At 43.6% G+C, this 23,770-nt stretch overlaps 1 protein-coding gene across 2 annotated transcripts in view; it reads left to right on the top strand.

Annotated features, from left to right (window-relative positions):
* The window catches only part of LOC142818037 (voltage-gated delayed rectifier potassium channel KCNH8-like), a 366,747-nt gene that overhangs the window by 287,547 nt on the left and 55,430 nt on the right, over nt 1–23,770 (top strand). For both annotated transcript variants that reach the window (XM_075896227.1, XM_075896232.1), the window contains 4 exons: nt 816–2,114; nt 18,484–18,717; nt 19,901–20,047; nt 22,619–22,755. In XM_075896227.1, coding sequence (XP_075752342.1) covers nt 2,039–2,114; nt 18,484–18,717; nt 19,901–20,047; nt 22,619–22,755 — 594 coding nt within the window. In that variant the 5' untranslated portion in view covers nt 816–2,038. The remainder of the gene's footprint in view (nt 1–815; nt 2,115–18,483; nt 18,718–19,900; nt 20,048–22,618; nt 22,756–23,770) is intronic.

A 23,770-nucleotide genomic window follows, 5' to 3' on the forward strand; every position in this document is an offset into this window, starting at 1 on the left:
CCATTCCTCTCGTTATTTTTCTCATGCCTAACAGGAGCAAATTAGAATGTATGAATCAGGATATTACAGTTGTTGACGGCGTGCTGGTACACTGCTTCACTAGACAACACTCAATGCTTAAGAAGAAAGATGTGATGTGCAGTAAATTAGATTTTTCGAATTACTGTTACCAATACCGAAGTACCGTGATCTTCTCACTGACACTTCTGTAAAGATGCACGCTTAAATTCTAAATTTTAAAGTAGTATTATTACTTTTACATCGAGTAATATTAGGACGGGTGCTGATTTGTTTTTCTTTGTTTAAACTCCGGGTAACATTGGTCCAATATTCGCACATGCAATCTAATTAGAGCAACTGTGGATCTGGCGATCACGTTGCCGGTGCTACGGCATCAATCTTGGCGTTCGGTCGGTCATAATGATTTGTTGCTTATATTAATCATGAGACTTTCTCATGGAACTTGAAAATACACACGAGTACGATGCCACTGTTCTTAATAAATCTTGTGTTTTGCGAAACCTTTAGTTCAAGGAGGAGGAGGAATGAAAGAGGAAGGACAGGGAGGTTAGCCAGTTCTCAGACCGGCTGGCTACCCTGTACTGAGGAAGGGGTTAAGGAGGATAAAAGAGGACTTTCATTTGTACAATACTACTTTGATACAGTACTGTCATTCTTGCTTATTTTTTAATGGTTTTTTCCCGCCCTCTTAGGACAGTACTTTACTCAACTTTATTTCTTTGCTGTCTGTCAAACTACAACATTCCTTCTCAAGATAACTGTTTTTCTCTGTTTTTTCTTGTCTTTCGAAACAGGATTGGACGTAACAAGGCCACTGCTGTGTCAAGAACTCCACCGTGGAAGGAGACGGACAAGTGGAATTACTGACAACGAGCAGAGCACGGGAGAATGAAGACTACAAAATACCACATCTTGTTTTATTGTGTGATGGTTCTCACGTAGTGCGGTGTACTTCAAAAAAGTGGGACTCCCCGTCTTCTTGGTTACGCATTGTCATTGACATGTGGCAGTCAACGTGAATCACTTCACGACGCCGCCTACTTGCCTTTTCAGCACCTAATGGTACGACAGTATGTGCACTACGTTCTTCAAACAAAGAACGTGATCCCCACCAGCACATGAACAAGTCACCTTTAGTCTCGGTACATTCTACTAACCGGCGGGAAATTCTGTAATAGTCGCTTCGTTTGCAAAACCGAAACCTGACCTTGCAGGCCTTTTTCGTCCTGTTGCCTTTTTTTCTCCGCGACCACGGCAAACATCATCCGCATACTCATATCACCGTTTGCGCACCTCTTCTTTCTATTGTAACGCAAGCTCGACACTTATGCAAGATTTTTCGCGCCACCGAAGAACGACCACTTCACCTGAAGCCATCTTGGAAGATCTCCGCGCTGCCACTCCTGTGTACTTTAGCTTGTTTGTCAAGAAGACTTGCAGCACCTGCAATGACTGCCACTTCGGCAACTGATTAACTGCAAGATCACCCTCGAACAAGTCCTCATTTGTGGCCCGGCCACATAAACAGGCTTCGATGCCCGCAAACAGTCTGCCCTTCCACTCCTATGATGTGCACTCTCCTTCAATCAAGACACGAGTGTTAGTCTTTCACCAGGTTACACAAAGCACTCCATTCCTCTCGATTAAAGCCTTCAGACGATAGGTTTCAAGTTCAATTGACCTGCTTACACCCAAAATGCCTTCTGAACTCATCCCACGGAGACCACAAGAAGCGACAAGTGGGGATTCGCCCTGGCATCCTGTTTGATTAGAAAGGCATCTTTAAGCGGCCGCTTTTCCCGAACACGTCGTGTCCTTGTAGTTAACCTGTTCGTTTTGTTCTGGGGAGGAAGCCTTTGTAAAGTTTGTCGCTCTGTGCGGAACAGTTTCGCGTGGTGCTCCTGGGTTGCGGCGGTCCCACTTACCATGACCTGAAGTGGGATACGTTCGTCAAGCCCGACACAGCCAGCCCTCCCTTGGTGGTGCGCGCTCGGCCGAGACGTGACCTGGCGGAGCCATGCCTGCGCGAAAGGGCTTGCTCGCACCCCAGAACACGTTCCTGGACACCATCGCAACCAGGTTTGATGGAACTCGTGAGTACCTCGTTCATCTCCTCTACTCCACCTTTTGGCGCATATTTACTGCTTCCGGTTCTGGGAAAAGTAAAACGCCAAGAAACATTAGGCATATATATGTATGTGTGTGTCTACTTTCGCGCTTCATTTTCCTCAAAAGCATAAACTATCTCCCCTGGTATCCAGTTTTGCGAGGCATCTTCGGTTATAAGTTACTTTCATCAACCTCGCTTTACTAGTACTTTCACTAACACGGACAACATGTCCCGTAGCAACCCGAGAAACAATCATACCAAGAAAGGCAATAAAGTTTAATGTGTGTGTTTTTATGGAAATATAGCCTAAATTCTTTCTAGATGCGTTCGCATGAGCCAAGTTCAGCGAGACAACTACTTTGCAAGCCAACCATCAATTTCGGCAAGACTACAGTTATCTACTTGTTTCAATAACAGGCATCTGCAATAGTAATGTTGTCTATTTTCGCTCGCACGTAGGATAACTCGAAAAAACGTAGCCGCACAGTTGCATGAGAAAGCCGATTGCAAGAGAAGCTGAGCATTGTTTGTTTTCCTGCTTGGAGGCATTTGTGCCAGCCTTCAAGTCCATTCAACACTACTATAATCAAAGGCGTTTGCTGTTCCGCACAACCTTTTTTGGGGTCCACCGAGCCATGCTCACGCAAAACTTCAAACGAGAGTCCGTGTCAATAAACGCTGCAATAGCAGAGCTGTCTTCCGAGTGATGCTGGGCCTGACATTACTAGTTACTCTTCTTGTTTTTTTTTCTTATTTTACGTTAAAGAAAAAGCCACGCAAACCGCCCCATGTTTGGAAGTAATCAATATCCAATGAAACTGCACAAATATCTATCGCGCCTCGTGTTCGAGAGACGGTAACTCGCATGTTCAAGCCACTGAAAATAAAAAATAAAAATTAAAGGCATATAAGCTCTGAGGAAGCAGCTTGCTTCCTTAAACCCTCCAGTTTCCCCTCGAATACTCACGTCACACCCCCTTTGCGCTGCCGTCCGCGCGCCTGTTTGCAGCAGCCGTCGCGTCTCGGCAAGTACGCGACAGGAGCGGGAGAAAGAGAAAACGCGGGCCGCGACCCGAACCCAAGGATGCGCAAAATCCCACGGCGCAGTGCGGCACTCGACGAAGCTCCGGCTTAGGCCTGTAGTCAGCGCAAGGCCGCGTTCCGAATACCCGAGGGAAGTCCCCTTTTATCCCGGCGGAGTCGAAGTCATCGCCTCTCAAGGCCGATGACAGACATAAAACGTATGGTTTAAATACAGCAGATAAAACTAGATTTTGCTAAAGCAGTTGACACTCCTAAAGAGGAGCGATTTGCTAGAATGCTTGCATTTTTTGTAGAGTGTACGTTTACGTTTGACGTGCGTTGTTTTACGATGTAATACCGTAGCAGACATGGCAGTTACATAGTACAACTATGACGGTAACATTGGTGGTTGCGCATATCCTATTCGTCATAATATTGTCTCCCCATTAAAAAAAAGGAGGGGGGTGGGATTATGTTCCTGAAATCATCTCTGGCGGTCTAAAATGCCTCAGTGGCAGTGCACGGAAGAAGATAAACTGATCATCCTAATGATCAAACACAACCTAATGAACCCAATTTGTAGTCTCTGACCGTAGTGTAGTAAGTCTTTATATCGATGTACAGATAAAGTGTGTGAAAAGACGGCTTCCCGGCTGTAAAGGCCAAACCTACAATATTTGGATCAGAAGGTTCACCTTCGGATAACTCGCCATTATTTAGCAACATTGGTAACAACTAGCCCTAATTTAACCAACACTGACCAGTACTAGCCGACAATAGCCAATATCTTGCCACATAAGTAACGTTAGCTTCACTTCTCAATGCAGCTTTAGAGAACATCATTTCAAGACACCCAACAATACAGTGTCTTCAAAAATGCAAGAGTCAGCACTCATCTACGTAATGCTGTTTTCCCTTAGCTTCAGCTTACATTATCTGGTCTTTTCTACAGCTGTGTTTTTACTGCATCTGCATTTAGAGTAAGACTTAAACAGTGGCGAACTCTTGTCTGAATCACACTTTCGTAATATTTAAATTTTGGTAATTGGCATCTGCGTAATTAGTTCCTGTCTTTCTTTTTCTGTAGAACAAACAAAAAGTAGTCGATATGCTCTTTCTCTTCATCCTGTCACATCAACGCCTTTATAACTGGAAAAAAAACACATTAAACATGGGAGACAAAGCGGAGGGAGAGGACGTCGAATGAAGGGCGGAAGTGAGACAAGGAGCTCTTTTTATTTTTTAATTTTTTATGTTTTTTTAACGTTCCGGATCGGCCTTAATCGATGTTCTCCAGACATGGTGATTTTTTTTTCGATCCTGCGCTTCGTTAAAGAAAGACAAGCGGCACAAAACGAAAACTGCCATGAGTTTAGCCGTACTTTTTTGCCCCAGACCTAATGGATTCACCGAACAGTAGGACGGTACAAGGAGAACATCTGGAAAAAAAGTTTAATCCGAAGGAAGGAAGCGCACAGGACTATAACTCATCGATCAGAACCTGTTAATGCGAATGCCTTGCACTGTGTCACGTTTGGTGTACTCTTTCTGTTGCATTCTTTCTATCTCTTTTTAACTCTGCGATATTACGACATTCGTTTCAATTATCTTTGCTTTGGTCATTTGTTCCTCATTCGCGGTGTCGTTCGTTACATTTGTGCTAGATATACAATTCATATTTGTTGTAGTTCTTGCAGCTTGCAAGACTTAATTCGCGATTAGCTCCGAGCGATAGGCAAGATGAGATAGAGAGAAAGAAGTAAACTTCGTTTATAAAAGGCTACTACACTCGTTAGAACATAGATGTTCAATTCACGTTTTAGAACGCATAAGCAAAAAAAAACAGTATAAAGATTCACTGATTATAAAACTCATTTTACTCGTATTGGATTAAATAACTCGTCCACGCTGCATGAAACTCAACTCTCCACGTGAATATGCTCTCCTGTTTAGCAAGAGAAGACTTTTAAAAAAGAAAGAACTGTGATGACGCCATTCTAAGGTTCGCCTACCAACTCTCCTTGACGTACGTCCCATATTCTGACGGCGTCCGCTAGGGCATTCATTATGATTACTTACAGCAAAAAAATTCATTGTATTCTGTTATGATAGAGCCAGAAACCTTCCCGCGATAACTTTCAGGAGCTTCCATTGGGCCAACGTAGGCAAAAAGGGGGGGGGGGAGGAACCTTGCAATATCTGTGAAGGAGTACAGATCACTGTTTGTGAGAGCAACGACCAGCGTTTGAGTTTGCGATTCAAGCTTTTAGAAATATACTTTTGAGCTTGACTTTCTTTAGAAAGAGTGACTATGACTTCCAAATGAATGACATAAAGTCTCTGAGAGTATTACTGGCAAGGTTAAAGTGATTTACAGATTTACATTAGTTAGTGCCTACTTCGTCTCCACGTCACCTTGTGGATGAGGGCTCCCCGTTTATTTCACCTGTTTGCACTTGTTGGTGCGTTCAGACCATAAGCATCCTTATGTTTCGTTCAACATGAAAAAGGGTCAGCTCTCAGTAACTGAGTCCACGACGCTGTGGTCTGTAGCAGAATGTATCCACAGGAAAAGCCTAGACACGTTCATATATGTTACACCGCCGTGATGAAATAGTCCCAAGCACCACAGAGTGCCACCTTTTATGGCAAAAAGAAGAAAAATCCCAAAAAGTCATGAAATCCAGTGACGTGTATCATCTCTGCGCTAGCATTCGTATCAGCTCTGAGCGAATATCGTGAAATAATGAAAGTCCTACAATTTGAGATGAGCCAACCCATATTAGGCACCTAGCAACTTAATTTTTTGCAGGGACTGACAGATGTCTCATCAAATTAATTATTAATGCAATGAATAATCGGAAACGTATCAATAAGTAGTAATACTAATTACGCTTCTTCCGCCCACTCGTTCAAACGATCTACAGTGGACAAGCTAAACATTTCCCATTTTCGAGAAATAAATACCCACGACTCCGAGCCCCGGAGAGGATACTTGTCTCTTATTTAGAAAAGCGGCGAGCGCCCGGTGTCAATGGACATCGAACTTTGCACCTACTGCATCGGAGGCGGGCACCTAATGACCAGACCAACATTTCAGTTTGTGTGTGCATCCAGGTGGCATGAGAGCGTTCACCTTCCTCTCTTCTCCCCTCTCCATCTCGAAGCAGCCTACGAAGAAAATTTTGAGCGTGATCGCCTAAGTGCTGAAAGAAATGTGACACAGCGACGAAAGCAAAGCACCGAGAGACGCACATGAGAGCTTACTACCAGCTCAATTTATTGGTTACGACGCGCACATACAAATATATAGGTACTGTCTGTTTCACACTTAGGGGAAATCTTATAGCGCACGGCATCCCGATGCGGCCAGCCATGGTACAGCCAGCGTAGTAGTCACATCAGCTCGCGCGAGCGCAGACGCTTGAGGGGCATTATGATGAATGGTTGTACCGCGTTCATCGGCTACGACGGCGCGCGCAGGCCGCATTGTCAGGCAGCGGGCGAATTTGTCCGTCGCCATTTCTCATCGTGACACAGTACGTCCAACTGCCGTCCAATATGAGAGCTGTCATCGCTGTCGATGGGGACATCACAGCGTATCAGGTGAAGGTGGAAGCTTCACGTGTGTGTGCTGCATTAAGTCTCGCAAGATGCAAGAACTTCACGAGTGCGTGCTGCCTCAAGTAATGAAATGTCGTCGAGAAGAAGCAAGTTCTGGTCAATATTTTAATCTACAGCATTCATGAACTCATTCTAGGTTGCTTTGTTGTGTTGAACAGGCATAGCAGCACGACCATCGCTGTAGAGTGCTTCCTTGTGTGTGAGTGGGGGGAGGGGAGAGGGGTGTTCAGCGTGAAATAAATACCACGGGCGGTACATGCTCATTATGATATTTCCCATCGCAGCAGTGCACTGTGCTTCACACTCAAAGTAAAAAAAAATGTGTGAATGCACTCAGTACCACGGCGTTTCGAAAGAGCAAGCAACGAATGCTACCAAAGTCTGGTTCTAGAACCACATTATCGCAAGAGAAGGTTGAGAAAACGTCGGCCTAGTTCTGGCCATAGAGTTTCCCAATATACACTAGAGGGAACTCTGGCGCTAGTGTCTATGGGAGCTGCAACGCACGGCGCTTCAGTGAGCATGGGAATGATGGGTAGTACACACATTTGTCTAATATTCGTACTTCTGGCCTGCTTTTGGCTTTGTGTGTGTTCGTGTGGCTTGAAGCTGTTTCCTCACGAAACAAAAATCAGCAAATGTTCAGCGATTGCGCTTCACCGCTTTATTTTTTTAATTACCTTTCCAAATTGGGTCACGAAGTTCAAAAGGGTTCAATTTTTCTTTCAAAACAAAACTGAAACACAGCAATAAACGAAGCCACAAGTACGATTCGCCGCCCGCAAGTACGAAGACTAGGCAAATGTGTGCGCTACCCATCATTCCCATGGTCGCTCAACGATCGCAGCGCCAGAGTGCCCTCTAGTTAATTTTGAGAAACTCTATGGTTCTCGCAGCAACGATGAAATTATCAGGCTGCATGCCTGATAATGTGGCCAGCGCACACCGCCGTCGCAGACGATGTGGTTCAGTAGCACGCGTCTCAATTGTCTGTGAATGCGCGATTGCAGCGCTGGCTGCATCGCGATGCAATGCACTCCAATATTTCTCCTGAGTGCGAAACATACTGTATACACACAGGTGAAAAAAAAGTATCAAGCACGAGTTAGAAATTGGTCATAAATTGCTAGGTCAGTTTATGAAACCAAGGTAAGAATGGCATCGATTAGAAGATGAACATATCAGGTCACGGGATCGAATTCCGGCTGCGGCGGCTGCATTTTTGATGGAGACAAAATTGCTGTAGGCCTATGTGCTCAGATTTGGTTGCACGTTAAAGAACCCCAGGGGGTCCAAATTTCCGGAGCCCTCTACAACGGCGTCTCTCATAACCATATGGTGGTTTTAGGACGTTAAACCCCACATATCAAATCAGAAGATCAACACATATTCAAAGGCGTGAATTCATTTCATGCAAGGTAACTGAAGCCTGGCTGATGCATTTGTCACCACATTTCTCTATACATGTAGAATGCCAGTGCAATTTCTCACGTTGCTTTGTCTTCACGGTGGTCCAACACCCACCGAGTCTTGCTTAGGTCCTCCTTGTGCTCCCCTAACCTCCGATTTAAACTACGTCTAGCTTGTCTTGTGTAACTTCACACGCACGGTAAAGGTAACCTGTAGCCTGTTGTCAGCTATCCTGTGCGTCTCTCGCTGCCTTCCTTTCTTCGCTGTGTTTTCTTTCAGCACTTACACGCTTGCGCTACAGAGTATACGATGACTAAACCGCTCACGTCGTCGCTCTTCTTCTACAAATAAAATCAATGCGGCTCCAAAACTGATTTTTTTTAGCAATGACACTGACTTGTTCACAGAATGCGAAGCACAATGCCTATACAACACTGTCATTTATGTACTATACCACGCTGTTGCTTAATGTCTACAATAAAGCAGCAGATGAACATCCTGTCACGTTGCTTTCCTTTTCAGAAATTTCTTTTTTTCTTTCTCTCTCTGTCTGTCTGTCTCTCATTTCCTTAGTCTTAATACAGCAGCCACTTTCCACACCCACGTTGGTCACTGTGGTTTGCCTATCCATGACGTAACAAAAACTGTTGGGGCCGCAGAAACCGAGAGATTGTCGATTTCTCTGTGCCGTGCCCTTCTCGGCTGTTGCGTGAGTGGTGCATTGGAAGATAGATTACATTGCCACGGTTTTCTGGAAGAAGTCGAACGGCTGAGCACGTAACTCGAGCCTGTGTATTCAGGACGCGGTGAACACTGCTCTCGGCTCGCATTACACTCTTGCATAAATGCGTAGTGTTCGCAAAGCGCCTATTATTCGTCCGGCTTTCATAACACTGTTACAAGATTGATTATATCCGGCGTAGTGACGTGGTACCCCATTTGTCTTCTCACGTGGTTAATATCGACTTCGTATCTGTGCTGTCACGACTGTTGCTTAACTCTAATGAAGTATAGCAACTTTATCTGTTTAAACATTTTGAATAGGTTTCGCACAATTTCCTACAATGGCTTTCTTTATCATTTCAAACATAACTTTGAAAGGTTGATTAGTATCGTTTGTCTCTTAGTTCATAAATATACACCACAGACTTTTTTTAGAAGTTTTCGTGTTATCCCGAAAGTGATGCGCTGGGAACTGCTTCATCACTATTTTTTTTCTTATATGTGCATTATTGATTCTCATGCACTCTTCCACAGCTGTTGACCCCCTGCAAGTCGTAGTCAGCCTACCCAAGTGCTCGTTACTCATCCCTAGTATATGCCATTACAGGACAGAAGATACTCCTCTACCTAGCAAACACAACTGATGCCGATCCGTCGTCGGTGTGTTTGCAAAGCTGTAAATAATAACAATTGTGTGCTTGTGTTTATGTTCCTTTTAATAAACCCGAAGTGCAGACGAAGTTCACATCGTTGTTTCTGACAGTCGAATTTATGCTCCTTTGATGCATTTATGCTCCTTTGATGCACAAAAGCGAGCGTTTGAGATTAAAGTGAAGTGAAGCCAACTTACTCAGTTTTTTTCCACACCATCTTTGAAATAGGCAATGAATTTGGGGGTGAATTACAAAGACTTCATTTTCAACATTGAAGACAAGCATTGGCTGATCTGCTTTCCTAATGATTCACTTAGCATCAGAGTTGACTGAACTTTTCGGTGACGAAAAATTCCAGAGTCAGTCATTTCTGTCAACACGGGGAATTTTTTTTTTTTTTGAGGGGGGGGGGGAGTTTTTTTCATTCCTACTTTGTGCTCCCGCGTTCGAAGTCTGCCTCTACAGGCAGGCGCATTGCGCCACCATGTCACCGCCTCCGCTACATCTAGTCGTTTGCAAATAAGTCGAAATTTCGTCTTAAACTCAAATACATCGGTATGCACGGTCAATCTCACTGTTCTAACGACTCTCATTGTGCGTACCTCTTCGTGTTTCGCTGACTGAAAGGGGACTGCGCAACGTGTCAGTCCTCTTTGCACGAACACCGCCACATTTTCCCTTTTCATTTCCCAGAGCAGCCGTCGCTCACCGCCAGTCTTGCCTACAGGCATGCCATCTGTCATTAGCCATAACATTAGGCAACTTTTTTCGGCAGAATTGACCTTTATTCGTTCGTTTCTTCCCTTCTAGTTCCTTAAGCAAAACTTCTTAGTGACATGGATCTACTGCAGTGTGTCCTTTATCAACTGCAGAGCATGCATGCATGCTTTGTTTTTATTTTTGTTTTTATTTCTATTTTATCTAACCTTTTCGCGTTTAGGCCGCTTTCCAATAGCTGTCATCAACCTTTCGTACGAAGCTATGCATAAGATGTAGCAAATGGTCACATTTTCTCGGTTACGTGTCAGTGGGGGTGCTTGTTTTTATTTTCATTCAACTCGACCCAGGACATTCAAAGCTGCTGCTTCTCTTTTTTTTTTTCATGTTTTAGTTTTTTTATTATTAATGTTTTAGAAGATTTCGGCACTCAAAGCTGGCGCTTGCTCCTCCCGGGCCCTTGAATGGGCGTAGGTATACAACACTCGTTCATGTCTCGCTTCTTTTCACTTTCTACACTGTATGAAGAACTTCCAACCGTTACGAAGAGTCATTAGTGCACTTCCAACTGCAACGATAGAAAAGCAACGCTCATTACTCCACTTGTCTCACGCATTCTCTCGTTGCCTAGAGAGAGAAAAAAAACACTGCAGTGTAGCCACGAGAAAAAAAAACGTCCCCCCCCCCCGCCCTCCACCCGCACAACTTACGCAGTTGTTTTCTCTCAATTTTTTTTTTTGGTTCTTCCCTTCCCATTAACCTATTCTTCATCTGACACGCGACTATGGTCACAATTTGTCCTGTAATTCAGCTTGCTTCATTTTTTTACTCGTTTTCTTTTCTCTCGTGGGCGAGTGTGTCCCTCTTCAAGGCATGCGTCCATCATGCACGTCGACGGTGGCGTTCACGCGTCCGCTCGGACAAGAAGGCTGTCGCGTCCGTCTTGTCAAGCGCCGTACAGTCGGTGCCAACGTCGCCGTGGGCCACATTTTCGTCAACAGGTTTCTCACCCATTTTTTTTTTTTACGTCCTGTCCATTGACTGCTCACCAGACAAGAAAAAAAGGAAGAACAGACACTACAGCGTGTCCTTGCTCGCCACAAGGTCTCCCTGTCGTTTATTATTTCCGTTTTTTGTTCTCCTTCGCTACATCCGGTTCTCGATGAGATCCGGCCCAGCCGCCTAATGCATTGCATCATCGTAGATTTCCGTCGTCGGGCCGTCACGCACGTTCCTTCTGCTTCTCAGGCAACCTCGCATCATTTGTTCATTTTGCTATCTCTGCTTTTTTCGCGCCAGTCTCATCTCTTTCCCTCTCTATAACTCGCTCGCTCTGTCGTTCCCGATTCACCGTGTGCAATGTGGGGCACGCTTTTATTGCGACAACGTTACGCAACCTACCGCTGTACCTGCAAGCGTAAGCACAGCGCGGGTATTACGGGTGAGCGTTCAGGCTCCACACGACATGCCGCACACATGACGCCCAACTGTCGACTTCGATAAAACACGCGCAGCATGGCGACACAGTCGCCAGTATATATAACGTCACTGCCATTGCGGTGAAGCCTAATTCCAGAAGCTTGCGAATAAGCAGACATCTCCTGCAATAATAGGTTGGGCACGCAGCGAAAAAGTGGCGCCGTAAACACTGAATGAGAAGCGAGCGAGACACGGGATTTGAACCCGGATAAGCTGTGTGAGTGAAGTTGTGCATCTATCACCCGACCATGGTGACGACCTATTTCGTCACAACAGACGTTTGAATTTCGGAAACTGCGTCGCGGTCTTTCAGAATTCTATAGTCACAATCCCACGGATTGCCATTTTCATTCCGGTTATACCTCGAGGGGAGAACAAACCATCAACATTTACGAAACGCAAATTTACGGCAATGGTTCAAGTCTGAACCCGATGCCTCTACAATGTAGCAATCGCCATTTCTGTGAAGATTGTGTTTATCGATGTGCGTTTTTAACCATATTACATTGTGTACACGCTGACGAAATGCAGCCTCGGACGATAGCAGATAAACAGATTTCTTTATTTAACACCCATGTGGCACAAAAAAATAAAGAAACATGGCTATAGGCAGGAGCATGGCGCTACAGGTATAAATAATAGCATCACCATATTCCAACTAAAAAAATAGGCTTTAGTGTTTCATGCTTCTGGAATTATTCGCCTCCATAATTCCTGTCGATGGTCACCCACAAATGTGGCTGAAAATTTGAAGCCACTCCACTTAAACTTTATATAAGACATTATGTTTACCAGTATATGTCACGCAGGATGCTAAAGGAAAACACTTGTCCATTCCTGCCATAGCAGCCTCTTCAAAGCTAGCTTGGGAAATTGCTTTGACTCACGTGTCGCCCATCACGACACCAGCAGCGAGCACAAATTACGAAGAAAGAAAAATTGTTTCATGAATGCCTAATGCGATTTCGCCAAGTCAGTGGGATTCTTTGTATGTACAGATACAGCTCAGCAGCCTTCGTGCCTTGATCATCATGGGGTAATCATCAACCTTGAACTGTGTCCGTGGTAACAGTACGTTATAGCAAATGAAGCACTGTGGTTAAATGAAGTGCTAGAAAAATGTAGAGGAAAGGCGCATAATGAGTCAAAAGGTAACAGCGACTAGTCCTCTGCGACACACTAAACAAAATTAGATAGCAAACTTTGGTCGAAAAAAATTTTCATTATCGTCAGGATGCAATGTCACAGAAGAAGGTTTCTAAGCGGCACTGCGCTTTTTGCTACCGACCAGCCTCTCTCAACGATGATAGACAGAACGCCCCTCCTATGTATGTATGTATGTATGTATGTATGTATGTATGTATGTATGTATGTATGTATGTATGTATGTATGTATGTATGTATGTATGTATGTATGTATGTATGTATGTATGTATGTATGTATGTATGTATGTATGTATGTATGTATGTATGTATGTATGTATGTATGTATGTGTGTGTGTGTGTGTGTGTGCGCTGTGTGTGTGAGCTTTTTGTTTTCTCCTGCGGGCACATGCATTATTTTTCTCTTTTTATATTGGGATAACAATTATATGGACAGTCTCAGCTGGTTTTTGCCGTCACCGCCTCCACCACCTTCCTTTATATCTTTATATATATATATATATATATATATATATATATATATATATATATATATATAATTGGGTGAAAACGTAAATGTGGTTTCAAAGAAGCACGAAGGTGACGTGTATAGACAAGTGCTATACAGCAAGAGGTTATCTAGTTTACCCTTTCCACAAAACAAAAAAAAAGAAAGACAATCGCGTGAGTAAAGTTCTGGTCCTACATCTCCCCATTAGGATATGGTCATTGTGGCATTACAACATTGTGTTCGCTGCACTTTAGAAACTATTAGCCAGGTTCGTTGAGGCCATTCGAGCATGACCGAAATTCAAGCCCAAATTATTTCGCGGCTAACTCATGCGGCTTTTCTACAATCTGACTCCGTTCCTCTTCTCTCTCACGTGGGGTAAATTGAAAGGTACAGTAAAAACTTGATTGATTGATTGATTGATTGATTGATTGATTGATTGATTGATTGATTGATTGATTGATTGATTGATTTATTTATTTATTTATTTATTTATTCTTATAGTGAGTAAGTGAGAGCAATTTCCCCAACTTTAGTTTAAGATTGATACTGCCTCCTTATCCTGTGCATTTTATACATTTGTCGGCACATCTTCAAAATATTTGCTTTACACACAGAGATAACTAACTGGCGCAAATTATCAGTTCAAACAAGTGCAAATGTGCAGTTCAAACAAGACTTGCTTCGAACACAGTTCAAAGCAAGTTTTGGAAGTTAGTGAGCATAAATTATTATTAGCTAGTGCGCCCGCCGTAGGCAACCCGTGGAAGTGGATGTCAAGACGAAATGCCTCGATAAATACGGGAAAGCTGATATTGGTCACTGGGGGCTGAAAGCTAAAACTGTCGAGATAAACGAACTGTGTCTTGCGTGACCTACATTGCACGTCACCTTGCTGGAACAATACTCAAAAACGAATGACAAGCCAAAATGCTTTGAAGGAGTCAGAAAGGCCTATAGCTTCTGAGGCCTATAGCTTCTGATTCGGAAACAAAGTTCGCATATGCTATAAAGCTACGGCGCAAGCAAACTGATGGCGTTCTCCCTTGCGACAGTCGACGCAGCTTCTTTGCACACGCTTCGCTAGTTCAGACTGCTTTCGTACTCACTGGGGACACTTTAAGCACAACGCCTTGCTGAAGTGCATCGTTTCCATTTTTCAGTTCTTTGTATGTTTGTTTGTTTGTTTATTTTTTGCGCTGTTCGTTTTCTTTTATTCGTATTCCTTTCATTGATGTCTGTCTTGTTTTATTTGTCGAGCCTTGTTTCTGCAGCTGCAGTGGGCCTTGCTCCCACACCTTGTTTTCCATACGATTTGTTTGCTCTGGCTGCAGCTTCTGCATCTGGTAACAGTCCCATAGCCAGGAGGTGGCACACCGTACCCGTGTTCCCTCCCTCCCCCCCCCCCCCTTTAATTGTTTTTGCCATAGCATAAGGAGCATAAAATGACACTCGACCACATCGGCTTGCCCGGTCCCGACTTCGGATGGGAGTGGTGCCCACCTCCTTCCGAAAATGATTTCTACTAAGCTACTGTCTGGTAACTGCCACTCGTCTCTTGCCAAAATCGCACAGCTGGGGCAAGGTTCTACGAACAAGGCTTCCTCACATACAATCGTGATCACTACCAATTAACTCATTTCTCACTTTTTTAAGAGTCTGGAAGTGTCCTTTTTTCGCCTTTTATTTCTTCTTGTTCTCCTCAGCTTGCCTTAAGTTTCATAACTTCGTAATAACAATTTCAGAGGTGTTCACGTGCCAAAACTACGATAAGATTATGAGAGACGCCGTAAAGGTGCGCTCCAGAAATTTCGACTATCTGGTGTTTTTCGATGTGCACTAATACTTCAGAGTACACGCGGCTCTAGAATTTGGCCTCCACCAAAACGCGTCTGCCACGGCCGGAATCGAACCCTTGTCATTCGAGTCATCAATAGAGCACCGCCACCACTGTTGTTTTGAAACTTCGATTGAGTGAGGAATGAAAAAAGAAACGTATGGAAAAAAAATATTACCAGCGAGAGAGGGAAATATAGAAAGATGATGACTCTGGAATTCTGCTCAGTCAATTTTCTCATGATAACAGCAGTTTGCGAGCTCCTGGTAATGTATACAGTATTTTAGTTTCGATTTATGAGCGCCGCCGTCTCGAACTGATCATTGATTGTTTTGCCGGCTTTCTATATTGTAATATGAAATGACCGTGGTCATGAAATCGTATTGGGCCAAGCGACTTGGTGTGTTCCAGTTCACATTATCACTGTGTTGCTTATTTGATACGGACACAAAACTGCAACGTTATCAGTCCCAGATGGCGGCGATTGAGCGCGTTCGCAAGAAACCAAGATAGATCCCTAAATAACAAACATATATTTCTACTCACGGAGAATTTTTTAGCTCGCACTGTTGACAAACCCACATAGAACGAAGACAAAAAGCTCGTTTTCCTCTCCTCTTCATGTCCTGTGTTACAAGTTCTACCATGAATACCTCCTCGCTCGCACAACTATCAGTTTCACTGTAGTTTACTTCTACTAGGCAACAATTGTCACAAACATATTGAATGAGCCACTAAAAAAAAAACTTGTACATAAGGCAGGAAGAAAAACACAACTTATCTTGAGTCCTTACTTTTAGGACTCCCTGTTGAAAACGTTTAGCCAGTTACAACTCGCCCAAATGTCGCTTCTATGGCAACAGTTGGTTACTCTAAATTGAAATTGCAGTAGCTGCCTGCTTGCTGTCTGAAGAAAGGTTGCTATATTTGTCGCAATTCACGAGGAACTTCATAGTTTGGCTGCACCTAAGCTTCGTGGCTTCCAATCTTTTGAAAAGATTTTTTTATTCCATTTTTAGAAGAAGCAGTTACTCGCCTTTTTATGGCCGCTCGGCACATCAATATGCGTCTAAAATTTTTTCTTGCACTGGATTCTTTATGGCCGCTCGGCACATCAGTATGCGTCTAAAATTTTTTCTTGCACTGAATTCTTCGTCCGCAAATTGCCATAATCTCTTTACTTTCTTTTTTTTCTTTTTCACATTGCCCGCTAAAGCAATGTGGTTTTTAAATTATAATGTGGTAATATATTATCCTACTTTTTCGCATTTGAAAGAATAGTCACCAATCAAGAAGTTCATTAAAGGTTTACAACAAATTGGTCAATGTACTGTCAGAATCATGCCTGAAAACTTTCTTTTTTGTTAAACAATTATTCATAATATTAAATGCAACTAACTCAAATATCGTGCTTAAGTTCCAGCTTTTTTTTAATCAAAAATCTTTACCGAATAAATATGAACATCCTTGTTCCTTTATTTTTTTTCCGTGAAGCAAACAATCTTTATTCGAAAACAGGGTGAGCCCTTTCGTGTCTCGCTTTGTTTACCGCTTCATATTAAGCAGGCTCAATCTTTTGTGCATTCTCGCCGGCATAGCTAACGTCGTTTTTCAAAATTTGGTAAAACCATATCAATCTTCCTCTTTGATGGTTAGCCTAACTTTCTGCGACTACACGTGCCTTAGACATAGTCACTCCGTCTCTTATCATCAGTCGACTCATCTAGATACCGAGCTTCATTTTTATGCTGCTTGAAATCTTCCATTCTCTTTAGATTTACCGAAGCTGAGCGTTTCCACGGCAACGAGACCTCACAGCTCATCTTCCCAGAATGCCACATGAGCTGCATCTGTAGCGCTTGAAGACAACGCACTTGTCCACTCAAATATAGCTTATTTCAAGCGCACTGTGTGGCATCACACACACAACATAAGTCCTAAATAGGAGCTTACGAGGTTCACGGTTCGTTGCATACGTCATCGCCTAGATCTGCTTGTAAACGCAGGTCGCGCGATCGAATCCCAGCCGCAGCGGCCATAATTTGGTGGGAGGCGAAAATGCTGGAAGCCCATGTACTTATACATGTACGTCCCCCTAAAAGAACCCTGGATAGCCAAATTTTCTGGAGGCCTCTCCTACGGCGTCTCTCATGATCATAACTTTGTTTCGGGACTTTAAACTCCAGTAGTTATTGTTATCGCAGATCTTCTTGTCCTATGGTACAAAATTTATTATTGATTACTATGTACGTAGTAAGGTGAAGTAGGAGCATAGTTGGAACACCACTGTTAATGTTTAGAAAAAAAATTACTAACTTCTGTCATATATTGGTGATTGTGACAAGTGTGGTGAGAGACGCATGATTTACAGCTAGTGCCTAATCGCCCCAGAAACGTAGCCAGAACTTTCTTTTTGTATGGGGGCGGGGGGGAGAAGGGGTCATCCATTTTTTATGTATCTTCGCGCATGCATGTTTGTGTGCGTTTATATACGCAAATGAAATCAAGATATTTCAAAGGGCGAAGGACGGGGTAGATTTGTAAACTTGGCTGTGCGAGTGAGTTGTGTGCCAGTTTTTCGTCAAAACCATGTAAATATCTCTCAGAAAAATGTAAGAATACATCTATTATACATCAGTTTTATTGTGTGCATAAAACGCTACATAGTGCCGTCTAGCTCACTTTCTTTTTTTTCTTGTTTATCTTCATATATTTTTTTAGAAAAAGCATCTCAGAAGCTTTTTTTTTACGAGCACTAACAATTGAGCACGCATGTATGCGTTTAATTTATCGGAGTGACTAGGTATGTGGAATGGGTCAAGGGCTTGTTTTCTTTCTTCGACACAGCCTGACGAAACCAAAACACTAAGATAAGGGAGGTATAGAGAATGTTATAATTAGTCATTTAACAGCACAATGCAGTAAATATGCTATGAATGCGCGCTAATTAAGGTGAACGAAAAGACAACTATCCAGCGGTGTTCACGCATACAGCCATTAGATAACGATTCCGATGCTCTACCGATCGAGCTACGGTGGCGCTCATGTACGAGTTCTTTTTATTGCGTTTTTGGGTGGATGTAAACCTATGAGTGTTCACTGGCGCCGCTCGTAACCAAGACAGCAGAAACACCTTTTTTTTTTTTTTTTTGCCTGCTGGCAAGTGTATTGAGCCCACCGCGTTCTATAGAAAACAACTCACACTCGTACTTTCCGTCTCGCTCGTTTGCAGACAGCAACTTCGTGCTGGGCAATGCACAGGTGCCGGCGCTGTTCCCCATCGTGTACTGCTCAGACGGTTTCTGCGAGCTGACGGGCTACCCGCGGGCGCAGATCATGCAGAAGGGATGCGCCTGCGCCTTCCTCTACGGGCCCGAGACCAAGGAGGAAGCGATACGCGAGATAGACGACGCGCTCGAGAACAAGACCGAGCTCAAACTCGAGGTCATCTTCTACAAGAAGAATGGTTCGTCACGCCGTTAATGCCTTCCCGCACTTCTCCAGGGAGGAGCTGAGGGTCTTTGAGGTCGCTTGGTACTAAGCTGTGTGGCAGTCGAATTTCAACTCTGTGGTCACTATCATGTTTATATCAACAAGGTGCCACAGATGTATTGTCAGGCCGTGAATGACTTCCACCCAGCCTCATTTCGGTTGACCTAAAAAGGGGAACATTAAGGGCTCGTTTTTTTATTTTTTATTAGACTCTAGTGGACCTCATTATGGTACCCGCTAAAAAGGACGCGGTAGACATGGAGGTAAACGACACAAGCGCTGTGTCTAGCAACTGCAAGTTTAATCGAAAAAACCTGGCATGTATAAACATAGAGGAAGGCACTAAAAATTCTTTTCGTCCTTGACCAAGCATCTAATTATATATGCTCCAGGCATGGAACCTCAGGATCCGTGAGAGCGACTGAAGGCTAGCTCGCTCATTTGTCTCTTGCTTTTTACAATCTCAAATGCTTCAGCTATTTCACGCGTGTGATGACCGTCATGAGTACGTTCCAACTAGCCCAATTTGCTACATTACAAGTAGGCTTGTCCTTTACGCGAGAACTCAAACAAGTTATGTTGTTCATAGTTGTCAGGGTCACCCAAAACAAAAGACAAGTCTGCACAAAAGTCACAAGACTTCTCAAGAACGAAAAGTCTAGTTGTGCAGACTTGTCCATGACCAAATCTGTTGGTTATATGCTGAGATTTTGCTTTTTTTTTTGGCACAATATATCTCATATCAGATGCTTAAATGCGAAATGATATGCTCCTTTCACTTGATCAATAACACAACTTCTCGTCTCGTAAAGTTATTTAAAAGAATCAGCGCGCCTGACATTCAAGTGTGTGAGACGGCTTTTGCGTAGCACTAGCTTAGGGAACGCAAATATGAATGACCCCTGTAGAATCGTTCAATTGAAAATATTGTTTGCGTTGAAAGTCACGTCGTTGACAGTTACTGAATGATGCTATTAACAAGTGTCACAAATTTGTAATTGACACACTCGCGTTACATCAATTCTAATTAGAAGCATGATATGCGTATAAAATATTTCCTGTTTAATTTGCAAAACAACAACGATATCAAAGCACTTGATTGCGTGCCTCCATCCATAGCCATGTAGTACAATGATTTTTGAATGCTCGCTTCGCAGGAAGCCCATTCTGGTGCCTTCTGGACATCGTGCCCATCAAGAACGAGAAGCACGAAGTGGTCCTCTTCCTGGCATCGCACAAGGACATCACAAAGTCCAAGATGGCCGAGATCGAGACGGACGACGCGGACGAGACGGCCGAACTCGGTATACTATCGCATTATATGCCACAGCAATACAATGTTCTAGGAGGTTGGTCAGTCTGAAATGTTTGGAGGCCACGCTTGAATTACAGCAGACGCCACAACAAAGGGATTCCGTCTAATTCATTGAATATGAACAGCCGGTTAGTAAATTTCAGCATAGTTCGTTTTTAATTAATCATGGAAACGAGAACGTCGATTATTCATGCCGGTGTCACGTAAATGTTTTGACTTATTGCTATGTAGCCTTCAGAAAGCTGACTTACTGGAATTATAGCTTTTATTGAAAAAAAGTAAACACATTTACAGCCAATTGTGGATGCCTAAACACTACTTTAGATTGACGTTCCAAACACAACAAGCGAGTCATTAAAGTAAACACTGTATCATAGAGTCTTTCAGACTAAATTGTCGCCTCTTACTTTACCGCAAGCCCTAATATTATAATTTACACTGAAGAAAACTGATCCTTTCTTTGCATCCCGAAATTTTTATCTTTTCTCCCAATATAATCTAAACCGAGTCCAGCCTGCTAGTCGTCCCGTTATTTTCCTCACCAGTCCATCTTCTTTGTTATCCTACTTGCTATATATCGCTCTCAATATTTCTCTCAATCTGACTATCTTCATATAAGTTTATTCGTCGTGTCTGTCAAGTGTTACTTTTGTCCACCGAGTTTCTTTTTCCGCTTGTCTCCGCGACACGAGCTGGGAAATCGAAAGCCGACCCATTTTCATAACGTATAGACGGCAGCCCAGTCCCGCACAAAAAATGCATACGTGTGGCCTTGAGCGTTGAGCATAACCACAGCAGCTTGTCATTCGGTCTTAGTGCTGGTAAGATGTAGATCGTGCCCTACCTCCTAGCCGGACCCTTGAATCACGGTAGTGTTCATTCCCTGGGCCACATTCGTATTTATTGGTACGCAATAACCGGATGGCCTGGAAAACCATGGAAAGTGGCATCTGCTGCGATCGAATTCTAACTCTGTCCCGGCGAGAAGTTGCGCTGGTTAACACTGCCGGGACCAGTTCACATCGCTGCAAGCGCAGATATCTATGGATGCCTAGAAAGGTAAAACAAACGCGGTCGCACAAATAAAAGATAGCGTACTGCAGGCGTGCAAACCTAGCTGCGCGTAAAAATCAGTTGCAGCCACAGTAGTACCGTCTTTTTCTTTTGTATTCCACTTTATATCTGCTCTGAATCAGCGTCAGTGTGACACTTCCCGGCACTGGCACTAAATAAATCACGGGAGATACTTCGAACTTCTTAACAATGTGCAGGTAAAAACTAAGTTGGATTCTTAACATTTACAATAAATATTAGAGTTTTACGGCCCTAAATAATGTTATCATGAATCAGAAATGGCAGAATGGCGGCCCTGAAAATTTCGGCTCCAGAACATCCGCTCTTCATTGTGCGCCTAAGTTGAAGCGTGCAGGCAGGCCTCTGGATTTTTGCCTCCATCGAAACACAGCCGGCACGGTTAGTTGAACTTACCATACGGTTCCATACGAAATTTGCTCGAGGAAACTCCGGCGCTGAGATCGTTCATTCACTGTGGGAATAATAGACAGCACATGAATTTGCCTAATCAACGCACTTGCGGCCTCAAACGTGTTTGTGGCTTTGCTTATTGTTACGTTTTGGCGTTTCTTCCGGATGACAGAATAGATCTTAAACTTCGAAGCCCTATTTGTGTTTGTGAGCGTAAAAGCTCAAAGCGATGATGTCGAATTGAACGTCCCCTGAACTTCGTCTCCCGTAAAAGCGACTGCAGGTGACATGGAGCTGAACGCAGCCGAAAGAAAGAATATTAGACAAATCCATGCAATACCTATCATTCCCATGATAACTGAAGTGTCATATGTTGCAGCTTCCATATACACTAGCGCCAGATTTTTCTGCAGTGTATTCCTAGGAAACTCCATGGTGTGGGGCACGCGTCTCGCCCTTTTTCCCGGTCATACGCAGCTGTTGCTTGCTAAGATCAGGGCAAAGACGAAAGGGGCAAAGTACAGGCACGCAGTCCACATGCACGCTCACATACACGCATGCATGTTTTTTTTTTGTTACTCACGCGAACGCGTCATGAACGAAGTGTACGAAGTATACGTGCAGCTCGTATTGGACCTCATCCTCGATACCTAATGTACTTCCGACAAAGCTAAGTGTACACCACTTTTACCTTTTTAGTAGCGTTTCTTATATCTGAAGTGATCAGGCATGCCGGTCTGCTGTAGGGTGTGGAAGCTTTGACTGTCTCTGAAAAAACTTGGTACCAAGAACTTTCTGTCGCTATTTTTCTTGTTTCACAAGGAAAATTTCGTATGGCTGGATCCGCCGGCAACCTACAACATTCTCACCTTCCTCATTCACTCACTTGTTCGGTTTAGATGACCAGGTGTTTAATAGCGTTCGTTCCCGTTTTCGCGTTTGCCACCGCAAACTTCTCGTAGCCGGGTGACGCGAGGTCTCCCCTGCGTCTTCTCTGAAATCGTCATCATCACCATCATCATCATTAATATCATCATCTCGCAGCCTAACTTAGCGGGAAACAACCACTGCGCAGACGCAAACGGCAACGTGGATCTGGAGGGCTGCGTGCAGAACAACAACTACCAGCGGAGACGGAGTCGGGCGGTCCTCTATCAACTCTCGGGTCACTACCGCCACGAAAAGAAGATGTCCAAGCTCAAGCTCAACAACGTGAGCAGCTTCTCTTATTTCCTACGTTAATAATAGTATTCGAGGAAGTTTTACGTCCCAAAGCTACGATATGAAATTTCGATCTCCTGTAGTTCGCTAACGTGCGCCTGAACTTAAGCACACGGGTCTCTATAGCGTATTGCATCCATCGAAATGAGTCTGCCATGGACGGGATTCCATCCCGCGACCTTCGGGTTAGCAGTCAATAATTACAACCACTATGTGACTGCGGCGGGTATTTCTCATTTTCGGCTGACCTGTAAGCTGTGACTGTTATGATATTCAAGCAGTGTTCAGGCAAATTTCACAACCTACTGTTTCAGGAATGCAAGACCGCGCAATAGTATATGATCCGATGTTTGATGCAGGCATTACACTTTTGATCAAGGTCGAATGTTGAACTAGTTGGCACATCGTTTCAATCAGCACGTGGTTTCCCGTTAGCAATAAAGTAGGAAAAACCAAGTACACACAAAGTTAAGAAAGTGGCTGTGTTCTCTTTCATGGTTCCGATAAAAAAAAATTTAACTAAGCTCTACGCAGCCTGACGCCAAGACAAGACACTTCCCCATGTACATTTCTCAGCGGGTAAATCTTACAACAAAACAAGCTAACGAGACATTTCATTGATAAATTCAGTCATTCTTTTCGAGGCTTTTACTCCTCGATGAGTAAAAGAAACTCGCCAATTATGCGTAAACAAAGGAACGCATTGGAGTGATTCAATGTTTCGCAATGTGCGAAAAGACGACTTGCAAAACGTTTTCACGTGCACTGTGCCAACGCCATTCGTTTCGCGTACTTTCGCTGCCAATTTTAACGAAATCGACGGGAATACAGTGTAGTCTTTCTTCTCCGAGATTTTCAGCATGACTAGTTTCGTAAAGACAGCCATTTCGACAGACAGACAGCCATTTCGTAAACGGCAATGGAAAACGTCGTTAAACCATTTTACAATAGCCAGAATGCTCAAGTTAAAGGGACACGAATGGTCTACCAGTTACTCGCTGCAGCA

This window comes from Rhipicephalus microplus, chromosome 1 (assembly GCF_043290135.1).
Source record: "Rhipicephalus microplus isolate Deutch F79 chromosome 1, USDA_Rmic, whole genome shotgun sequence".
Classification (NCBI taxonomy): domain Eukaryota; kingdom Metazoa; phylum Arthropoda; class Arachnida; order Ixodida; family Ixodidae; genus Rhipicephalus; species Rhipicephalus microplus.